Source organism: Lolium perenne, chromosome 4 (assembly GCF_019359855.2).
Source record: "Lolium perenne isolate Kyuss_39 chromosome 4, Kyuss_2.0, whole genome shotgun sequence".
In the NCBI taxonomy this organism is placed as follows: Eukaryota; Viridiplantae; Streptophyta; class Magnoliopsida; order Poales; family Poaceae; genus Lolium; species Lolium perenne.
The window spans coordinates 86,305,038-86,316,359 of record NC_067247.2 but is presented as its reverse complement, the minus strand read 5'-3'; the positions used below and the strand labels follow the sequence as shown (position 1 = coordinate 86,316,359).

At 46.2% G+C, this 11,322-nt stretch overlaps 1 protein-coding gene across 1 annotated transcript; it reads right to left on the bottom strand.

Annotated features, from left to right (window-relative positions):
• Positions 1–968: 968 nt before the first annotated feature.
• On the bottom strand, positions 969–3,101 carry LOC127293197 (ACD11 homolog protein). Its single transcript, XM_051322769.2, has 4 exons — positions 2,358–3,101; positions 1,726–1,898; positions 1,402–1,544; positions 969–1,251 (listed from the first exon to the last, which is right to left on the bottom strand). The coding sequence occupies exons 1-4, from the start codon at positions 2,652–2,654 to the stop codon at positions 1,145–1,147; spliced, it is 720 nt and encodes a 239-aa protein (XP_051178729.1). The 5' UTR covers positions 2,655–3,101; the 3' UTR covers positions 969–1,144.
• Positions 3,102–11,322: the final 8,221 nt, after the last annotated feature.

Sequence of the window (11,322 nt, the reverse complement as noted above, 5' to 3'; positions counted from 1 at the left end):
GTGAGCGAGGGGTAATGGGCGAGGCCGGGGCGTCGGGGGCGGGGATTGCGGCGGTGGCGGTCGGAGATTGCGGCGGCGACATCTGCTGCGGGTTGGGGACGTCGGCGTCAGGGCGGGGATTGCGGGCTGGCGCTCGGAGATGCGTGTCGGCGTTCTGCGGAAGTGGGCGTCGTGGGCGATGTCTAAAGCGATGCGGTTCAGCGATTATTAGCGCGTGGGCGGACCGGCGGAGCAGACGTTGTCCGCCCGTCAAAGACGGGAGGATTGTGAGACGTTGGATATTTTGATCGTACGGGTCAGATGTATTGGATGGGACGCTCTCGCTCTTTTAAAGTAGTGGAGATGGAGATGGAGATGGAGATGGAGATGGAGATGGAGATGGAGATGGTGTCAATCAATCTTTGGAACAATAAAATAAGGTAGGGTTGAATTGTGTTTGTTTTTCATATTATATGATGGAGTCAAACAGACTTTGCCGCATATGAAATCGTGTAGGATTGAATTGGGCATGAGATGCGTAATGCAGCATTTTTTCATGTTACGCCATTTTCAGAAGTCAAGAGAGGGGTATTTTCTTAAAGTTCGAGATTGAATAGATCGAGCTCAACAAGTTCTTAATTCGCCAATGGGAGTTCACACAAAAGGGATGTAAATCAAAGAGGCCCTTAACATGGATAGATTCTTGTTCCAAATAATCTCATTTCTTTTTGGGCTCCATTCTCTTGATTCTTTGTTGGTCTGAGCAACAAGTTAAGGTAGAGCCTATATTATTGATAGCCTTGTATTAGTAATATATGAGCTATCAGTATGGTCTAACCAGTATGCCTAATCAAGAAGCTTCTAGCCCTTCCTTACAAACATTCAACCCCAGAATCTCTTGAGCAATCTAGGATTGGAAACTGAAATGGACAGTTTAAACCCAAACCCAGTGGCAGATTTAGGAGATCTCCACTGTATTAGCATCATCATGCTAGAATCGCCTCTCCTTTTTAGAATTAGAAATTCCATATAATCGTACAGTACAAGAGACGGTGAGAGCGTCCACCACCCACCAAGGCTAAAAGAGCTACGAGGAAAATAATAAAACAATGACATCAATAAACAGCTTGTCAAGAGAGCCGGAATTATGATCCTCAGTTGAGTTTCACCAATCTAGGACAATGTTCCTAGAGAGGAAAAGGGTATCGATGTACTCTATAATCGGACTTGAAGCATCGATGTATCTCCTCATCTCCTTCTGCACGGAGCAATCTGCGGGTAAACAGAGGATTTTTTGTTACAGGTCTAATAATATACTAACATCTGAAGAAGGAATTCAGTAGTGTCACTGAATAAATGTTAAGGTTGTTCAGGATCAACAAATAGGTCCCCTGATGGTGATTGATGTCGTGATTCGCGTACCAGTTTCGTTCAGCCTGAGTATCAACTGCTCCCTGGTGGGCAGAGTGTACATCCCGGCACCAACCGCCTTCCTGATTGCCCAGCTATGGAACGGCGCGCAGACCTGGCCGTAAGCTGTCGTTGCAGCCTCATACAACGAGCCCCTGCAAAAACAAAACACCAGAGTATAAGCTGTCGTCCGTTGGCAGATCAATAATTCTAGCAGCAACTGAAAACCGCCATTGATTGATTGCTGCACAGAACATTCTTTGCAGGCAGCAGCCAGCAGCCAGCGGAGAAGAGAGCAAGGGACAAACTGCGCTTGGCTGGAAGAAGGAGACGTACTCTGTTGCGAGGAACTGCTCGAAGAGCGCCTTGATGAGGCCCAGGCCGAGTCTGACCCTGCGCAGGTTCCTGGAATGGCTGCCCTGCTTCTTGACGCAGTCGTGCTCCACGTCCTTGTCCAGGATGTCGTTCAGCGTCGCGTACTCCTTGGACGCGCCGATGAGGTCGTTCACCTGGACGCGGTGAGGGAGATCGATTCGATTACATTTGGCTTCCGTCGTGACCAATCAATCAACGGGAGAATAAAGACGAGAGCAGGCGGTCGACTAAAATCGAATCAACGCTGGGAAAAGTTGGATTGCATTTCTTTCTTGGAGGAGAATCCTAAAAGCTCCATTTTTTTTCGTGGTTCCTCTTTAATTTGCAATGAAAACGGGGAAGAATATTCGAACAATGTGATAGGGACGCTGCAAGATTCTCCAATGCGAACATGGTTGCAAGCAACAGAGATTTATTAACAAGGTCAAAACACATGAGAGGGCGTCGCTTGTACGATAATATCTTGGTTCTTTTTGAAAGGGAAAAAAGGGCACGATTTTAATAATCTCTCCGAACTTGGTCCCGAAGAATCCAAGATCGAAGCAATTTGCCGTAAAACAACAAGAAGAAATTGATCGGAGCGAGATCTTTACCTTTGTGACGTACTCGCTCTCTGCGAACTTGAAGGCGATGCCGAGCGAGTTGAAGAGGACGGAGACGAGGGCGCAGGTGTCCCCAAAGGGCGCGAGGCGCAGCTCCCCGCCGTCGGCCTCCATCCCGCGCGCCAGCTCCTCGAAGGCCTCGGCCACGGCCGTGAGCGGCGTCTCCATCCCCTGCCGCGCGGCCACCACGGCCGCCGCCGCGTCGCACATCGGCTGATCGGCCTGCGCCCCCGCCTGCGCCCCCGCCGCCGATGAAGACCACGACATCTGCTTCCTGAACCCCATCATCCTCCGCTAATTACCCCTCCCCACTCCGAGTCCGCCGTGCAGCCTCTCGTTCCCTCTCTCTCCTCGTGCAGGCACCGAAGGCGCGGCGCAACCGTTCACGCACGCACGAACGAACGGACGGACGGACGCACGCGGCAGAATGGGCTCCCGAGAAATATAGCGCGCGCGGCGAGGTGCGCCTCCGACTCCGAGGATGGCGTCTATGTATAGGAGGCGGCTAGGCTATGGTGCCGCCGGGAATCTGCTGTGTAGGGGGAGGAGGAGAGGAATTTGGAGATGAACTGTAGGTTGGGCGAAAATCGGGATCTTTCCTTGTCTTCCCTATATAGGCATCTTCCAGGACGAGGATTAAAATTACGTGACGAGCAACACGCGAAAGCTGGGCCGAGATGGAGTCTGCAACTGAAACCGAGCCGAGAGAGGAGACCCGGACTGGTCGTGGTCGGCGGATCGGCGTGTCATCACCATGCTACAAACGGAGCAGTAGTGCTCGGTGGTGTCTTTCGTCGAGGTTACGCCAACAGCGACGTGTCTTCCTCTTTGCGGTGAACGGCAAACTGGAGGATTATTTTCGCATGAGCTGAAATGTACTCTTACACTTCTAGAGTAGTAGTAGCGGCAAAAATCTTCTTTCTTTCTTTATTTGACAAGCAAAAATCAACCTTTCGCATTTTCCCAACATAGTTGTACTCTATTTCTCAAGTGCTCAAGAAAAAATCGCTTTTGGTTTACAAAAACACTATAATTAGCATGCAACTAGGTGTAATAAGTATTTACAGTCACGTGTTGGATATATTTTTACACCTATGTTGACAACAAAGAAAAGTAACAAGTTTGCATTAATAGTAAAAAATCAGAATGATCAAATATAGTATTCTCGAATTCATTTGTAATCCGACACAAAATAGGTATATTGGCACAAGAAATAGGCAAATGCTTGAGCATCCAAAAATTGTTTTAAACATCCACATTGGTTTTATACATGGCTCTTATCGAGCATTTTATTTCATATATTTTCCAGTCTTCAAAAAATCGGCCGATTCAACGATTACTAGACTGAGTAATCACTACTAGGAACTTGACCGTGTCAATTACCACTAATCGCTTGTGTTAATCCTTTAACCTGACTAATCACTTCGAAAGTCCAATTCCTAGGTATGTTCTCGATTAACTGCTACATTGCTAAAAAAAAAGTTGCAATTTTTTAACGCATATTGCCCGTCCAGGCCCTACCCCGCCTAAATCAAGTAGGTTTTGTGAAGGTCCCTCTTGATTCCAGCCTCTAGCAACTCAATTCCCATCACCGCCAACCAATTACTTGCCCATGTAGTTGCCTATTCCTTGGATATAGGAGCTCGACCACCTTGAGGAGATCGTCCACCTTCAATAGGGTAGGTGGTTGATGTGAAGGAGGAGGTCACACCCTGGGTAGGTGGTGGAAGAAGAGAAACTTTAGAGGTCAGAGGAGGATAAGTGGAAGAAAGGAACATGCTGCCTGCTGGTGGATCCAGAATCGCTCGTAGCCTTAAAGATTTGTTCACGGAGGAGAAGTGTACATGTTTTAATGGAATTTTAAGCTCTCGAGAAGTAGGGGCGGGCATATAAATGCCTATATACTATTTTTTCTTATATACACTATTTTGATGTGCTAATTTTTGTAGGTTGCACCGATTAATAGCCGACCGATTAAATCAGTTAATCATTTGAATTCTAATTATTGCTACTCCCAAGCCGACCGAGTAGTTAACGATTACCGTTTTCCTTACCATTGATATTTTCCACAAGTTCTGCATAGGTCATATACATGTTTCTTTTTGGGCATCTAAGTGATCATGGAAAACTATGAAACCCTCTATAACCCACACACAAAAAAACATTGTGAAACCATTAGACCGCAATGAAGCCCACCAAAACTTTTTATGTAACATCTACATAGAGGAAATATGTTTGTGAAGTTACATAATTGATTTTATTGAGTTTTGAACAAACGAATAAACCCAACATCAGCTTTGTCACATATGTTGTATTTTCTTAATGTGGACATATTTCAATTTATGGACTAGACTTTAGGAGAGATAGAGATATATATGCACTATGGGTTGATACTACTATCAAGGAAACTCAAGGTTGTAGGTGCAAACATATCCAAATTCTTAGTTTTGGAAGTAGAAAAGAGGTATCGTGTGGTGCAATAAAACATTGAGAAGAGAAGACATTATAGTTTATTTTTACGGTTTCGCTAATTCTTATGTAGGTGAGGATTAACTTAGTGCTCGGTCGAGCTCAAAGTCGACGGATATGCGTCATGGTTTGTGCATCCTATGAGTCGCAGGTGAAATTGCAATTGGATTTTCAGTTGCAGGTCCGGTTGTAAATGAGATTTTTTCAGTTGCAAATCGAGTTGCAGCTGAGATTTTTTCAGTTGCATGTCAAATTGCAATAAGATTTTTTAAATTGCAAGTTATTAGTTGTAACTAAAAATGGTACACGCATTAAAAAAAATTCAGGCAATAATAAATTATTTATATAGTACGAAATTGTGTGCTGTCATCACATGACTAAGAATTAAGTTAATTCTTGAAAATTAGCCACACCCTTTTGTTAGGGTATTATTGTGTGTATTCATTATTGTATTTCATATATTTGAGGCGAGAAGCTTCGTGCTATATGTTTGCAAGGCAGTGAGGCTTGACGCCAAAGTTGACCATTAAATCAACGGGGCTTCATCTAGGCCCTTTGACTTTTGACTTGGCCCACACACAAAGTAAAATATCGCACACGGAAAAAAAATCTGTGCGTGAAGAAGATTTTAGTTGCGCCTAAAAACTCTTGTTGAATTATCCTTCTCATTGATTTGCTGTTACAACTTGCAAAAGTATTCTCATTGATTTACATGATTGTTAAGCAAGAGAAGCAAACGGATCATTAACCGTTACACCAAATCTCTCTATTAAAAAAATACGTTACACCAAACGAAATTAACTTGTTTTCTAAGACGCACAACCCTATTATTTGACGCTACTTTATTTAGTGACGATGATGCAGATGATAACGGCGCGCGTGATCAGTTTAAGATTAATCACAAATCCCCGCAAAAAAAAAAGATTAATCACAAGAAGCAGGTACCGCTAGACGACGATCTCCATGCTGTCCCCGCAAAAAAAAAAGATTAATCACAAGGATTCTCATACACTATCCCCCCGACGTAGGGGTCGGAGCATAGCAGGCCCAGTGACAACGCTAAAGCCCAACCGGCTAAACTGTCGATGAGCTGGTAAGTGCGCGATGATGCACATGCTGTGCATTATTGCGACAGAGTCTTCTTGGGCCTACTCTGATTTGTAAACAAAAATGCATCTTCAACCAGTCATAAACTGCAATGCCTCAAAAAAGGTTCGAGTTTTTTTTTTCTTACCTAGGTAGTTCTCCTAGGGTTTTGACTCTCGCCAGCGATCACGGCGGCCAAAGGCATATGTGGCGCAACTACATGTTTAGTATTCATCTCTTTACGTTAACTGCAATATCATGCTTTTTTGCGAATACAGTCCACCGATGTGTTGATCATCATTCATAGTAGTACCAATAACCCACAAAGTAATAAAAATTACAAGTATTTGGACCACCTAGCGATGATTACAAATACTAGCGCGAGCCGAAGGCACACCGCCATCCTCGCCTCTCCATCACCGGAGCCGGGCAAAGCTTGTCGACTTGTCATAGTGAAACTTATTGTAGTAGACAAACGGGAAGTTGTCATACTAAGACCCTAAACGACCAGCGCACCAAAGCAGTAACCATCGCCAAATATGAGATCCATATACCGGAAGACGTAAAACCACACCAACAAAGACAAAAAAAAAAGACTGGGTCCTAGAAGATCGTGGGACGCACGACTCCACGCACCCTCCGCCCTTTGGATTAGCTCTTGAGCTTATTAGTCCAAAACATACCAATGATGCTTCTTCCCACAAGCCACGGGTATTCTGAAGCTCATGGGTGCGAGTCATCAGCGCCTCTGTCGCCGATTTCTCTTCTTCGGTGGCTTCAGCGTCCCAGGAACGGCGGCGAAGAATCTTGGCCCCTCCATCGAAAGGAGCAATGTTGTACTCCACCGAGTCGGAGCTTTCTTCGTGTACATAGAGCCACCTTTTGCGCCACCCCTGAACGTTGTCGGGGAACTTGACGTCGAAATATTCGACATCAGAGCGAACGCAAATGACAACGCCGCCTATGTTGTAGGCGACGTTGTGGGAGCCATTGCGGCGGAGGCAGAAGATGCGCTTCCACAGAGCCCAATTAGGATGGACTCCGAGGAAGCATTCACATAGGGTGATGAAAATCGAAACATGAAGGATGGAATTGGGCGTAAGCTGATGCAGCTGTAGCCCGTAGACAAAGAGGAGACCACGGAGGAATTCGTGGATAGGGGGAGAAAGGCCGCGAATAAGGTGGTCAACGAAACTGACCCGATATTCGATTGGAGGCGATGGATAGCTTTCCTCCTTGGGAAAGCGCAGCGCGTTTTCCTTCTTCATGAACCCGAGCTTCTTTAGCAGGTTCATGTCTTGATTGGAGATTTTGGATCTCTCCCACTCCAGATCTTCAGTTGTCATCTTCGACTCTGGCGTGCTGTGCCTAGTGAGCCGTGCGCGCGGTGGCATCAACAATGGCGTAGGAGGAAAGTGCGAGCGTGGTTGAGCTCAAGAGCTACGGGGCGCAATGGAGGATTTTGGGAGAGGAGAGCAGATGAGCGGCGCGAGGGAAAGTGCGAACGGAGGAAGACGATGATCTTAAGTAGAGGTGCGGTGAATCGACGCACCGTTGGATGGAAAAATTGCGAGATAGATGATGTACACGTGGACAAGGGGTAACAACGTAAATTCGCTATGAAGGGAAGGAACAGGCGCTACAGTGCGTGCGCCGGGAAAAGTGGAGGACCTCTGTCCCCCACTTGCACGACGTGTCAACTTGATAAGAAATTTGGGCCCGCAAGACAGAGAGAAAAGCAGTTCTCGCGTCTTCCCGATACAGTGATCGTGGTTATCGTCACCAATGATGTCACCTTGGCAAAAGAAAATCTCGGCTATGAAGCTTCATAAGAACGGCGGCAGCAGAAGATTATTGATTATTTCGAGAGCCTTTGGTCAAATACAAGTTTTTGCCCAAATGCTCGGGGGCTACTTCGAAAAAATGAAAAACTCGAGTATGACAAAATAGAAATGGCGAGAGCCTATGATCAAACGCAAGCATTTGTTCATAGCCTCGGGGGCTACTCCCATCAGGAGCGCTGGTCGCGCACCCGATAGATATAAAAAGCTCGAGAGAAATTGACAATATAGCGGCATAAGATGTTGAGCCTACAACCAAGCACAAGTCCTTGGTTGTAGCCTCGGGGGCTACTCCCATCGGGAACGCTGTTCGCGTACCCGATGAAATCATAAAAATATATATAGTGAGCATATTTCGAGTTATGCAAATAACTCAAAACATACTCCCATCGGGAGGACAATATAAGTCATCCGTTGACTCAATAAAATGTGCTATTCCAACAGCCGAAAAAGCACTCGACAATATATTCTCAGAGCGCCAAAGTTGCGAATAATCTCTGAATGCCGTAAAACTTTGCGAATGTAAGACCCCAGACCCGTTCTGAGCGGCGTGGCGCCCTCTCTGACGTCGGTTTGCTACTTTTTTCGTATCAATAGATACGAAGAAAAATCCTAACGGACGCGTTAGGTACCCGATAAAACATGACTGGGACTCGTGATACGTCTCCAACGTATCTATAATTTCTTATGTTCCATGCTACTTTTATGATGATACACAAATGTTTTATACACACTTTATGTCATTATTATGCATTTTCTGGAACTAACCTATTGACAAGATGCCGAAGTGCCAGTTCCTGTTTTCTGCTGTTTTTTGTTTCAGAAATCCTAGTAAGGAAATATTCTCGGAATTGAACGAAATCAAGGCCCACGATCTTATAATTCCACGAAGCTTCCAGAACACCGAAGAGGGACCAGAGGGGAGGCCCAGTGACATAGGCATCCCCAATGGGCCTGCCGAAGAAGATACCCGGGGTTTACTGAAGGCCCACGACCCGAAGGATAAGAAGGATCGGAAGCCCAATTTACTATTAAGGAAAGCTAGAGTTGTATTAGGAATACTACTTGTAATCTCGCGGGACGGGTTAGAAACCCTCCCGGACTCTTTAACTTGTGTATTACGAATCCCTCGGCTCCGCCTCCTATATAAGGGGGAGTCGAGGGACAAAGAAAGCATTGATTCATTGTTCGCGCAACCCTAGTTTTCATAATCGTCGAGTACTTTTCGGCTGAAACCTTCGAGATCTACTTGCCCTCTACTTCCAACTAAACCCTAGTCTACAATACGTAGGCATTGATAAGTTAATCCCTTGTCAATTGGCGCCGTCTGTGGGAACTAGAGGTGTCAAGGATCTGATCTCGATGGCACGTTGAATTTCGTCGACTTCGTCAACTGCAAGCAACGCAATGGACAGAGGTAAACAGATCGAAACTGGTCTAGTTGATTTTGTACCTCACCCGCCCTCCCGTTTGGATGCATATGCGTATCTGGAGGAGCCCATGGAGATGACGTTCGGAAGGTTCCACTTCCGCGTCGAGAAAGAAGGAGTGTATCGTCTCGAAATTCCGATCTCGTCGGGATTATCAGCGGTCGATCCCGATTTTTCAAGTTCAGCATCATCAATCGAGTCAGGCGACGAGGAGACTTCGTCGCCACGCTTCATCAGCACCAGGTCAAGTGAAAAACTCGCCAAGATCTTCAGCGACATGTCCTTCGAGTCATCCGCGGACTCCGATATAAGCGATGACTCGAGCAACATCGACAGCTACAACTTCATCGACAGATCCACTACTGTTGGAAAGGTCTTCACCAATCTCTATGATGGTGTCACCAAACCCAGCAAGGTTCAAAATCCAAAATATCATCAGATCTATGCCATCGGAGAGCCAAGTCGCGATCAAGAGGAGACATCAGAGGCTTTCGACGATTTGGGAAATCCATACGTTGATCCCGCTGACCTTAGGCGAGGTCTAGGCACTAAATATGTTAGGCCTACACCGCGTTTAAGGGTTCAACTTCCACAAGAAGCGTGGGATAGAGCCGCAAGAGCTATGGACGGTACAGAACCAATGACTACAACTGCTACGTCGGAAGAATTGCAAGCGTACCAATATAAACTCGCCCGCATTGGAAGAGAATTGGAAAAACAGACAGCTGCTCTGAACAGAAGAAGGGAGGCAGCTTCCGCATCAAGCAGGCGAAGGGCGGAGTTAAGTCGACATTCAGGAACTTCGGGAGATAGTCACAGAGAAGCTCGAAAAAAAGCAAGATCTCGACTGCAAAACATACCTGAGGCTGACAGAGAAAATCTAGTTCAAAACCTCGACATGTCCTTTATGTCGATAGACACGAGAGGGAACATTATCCCTAGGACGCCAGAAGCTGGCTATATGGCGACACAAGCCTACATCCTCGCATCCAAACCACCTGCCGGAGATCCAAGAGAAGCACTATACAACATGGCTATGGCAGGAGTAGGAGTCATGGGAGCGGCGTTCATAAAGTCACCTCCCGAAGGATCGGCAAGGCAAAATAGTCCACGACCTGCTGCGGCAGCACCAGGTCCCGAGAGAACCAGCGGAGGAAGAGACACAGAAATCCAAGCAAGGGTAGACAGAGCACGGCAAAATAGAAGAGAGCATCGGCAGTCTCCAAACATAGCCGAAGAAGATATGTGTGGGTTACCATGCTTTACAAGTAGGGTCCGAAAAACTCGGGTGCCTTCAGGGTTTAAGCTACCCGATAATTTCAAAAAATTCGACGGCCTGCAAGATCCCGAGGATTGGCTAGTCGATTATCTAGAGACAGTGAAGTTGATAGGTGGAACCAGAGCAACAGCTATGCAAAGCATTCAAGTACACCTGAGTGGAGCTGCACGACCTTGGATAAAGAAGCTTCCTTCAGGTTCCATAGACAGCTGGAATGATTTTGAGGACATATTTGTCAAAAACTTCCGGTCCACTTGCAAAAAACCCGCATCACTAGAGGAGCTGAGGTCCTGTCGACAAAAGCATGATGAGTCAATGAGAAAGTACATCCAGAGATGGAACATTATCAAAAATTCGGCAGAAAACATATCTGACGAAAGAGCAATAGATGCATTCTTGGCAGGAATTCGACGGGGAGATTTCGTCGAGGATTTGGGGAGAACCAACCCAAAGACAGTATCCGCGTTAATGGAGATAGCAAATAGGTGGGCAGATGGAGAGGATGCTGTCCACAATAAGCGACACAGGTCGCCAGAGGAAGACCGCAATCGCAATTTTCAAAATAGACGACGTTTTTCTCGACAGTTTTCGAGTTATGATGCTCCTGGTCAAATCTCGGCTGGCTTTCGAGGAAACAGTGGAGGAAGCAATAGAGACGACTATCAAAGAGGCAACGATCAGCGTGGCGACAATAGAGATGATCCCCGAAATAACAGACAAAATAGTGGACCAAGGTTTCAGAGACCTTTTGTGTCTCCCGAGGATATGATGAACGGGCCATGTCAGATGCATTTTTATGTCGACAATAATGGGAAGAGACAATCAGGACACCTGCAGAAGGATTGCCGAAA

Bases quoted from the DNA above. Each gene is read 5' to 3' on its own strand.
- LOC127293197 (XM_051322769.2), bottom strand. From the start codon at position 2,654: ATGATGGGGTTCAGGAAGCAGATGTCGTGGTCTTCATCGGCGGCGGGG. The intron at 1,899-2,357 runs GTAAAGATCTCG...CACCGCGTCCAG, and splicing joins AGAGCGAGTACGTCACAAAG to GTGAACGACCTCATCGGCGC. The intron at 1,545-1,725 runs GTACGTCTCCTT...TTGTTTTTGCAG, and splicing joins GAGCAGTTCCTCGCAACAGA to GGGCTCGTTGTATGAGGCTG.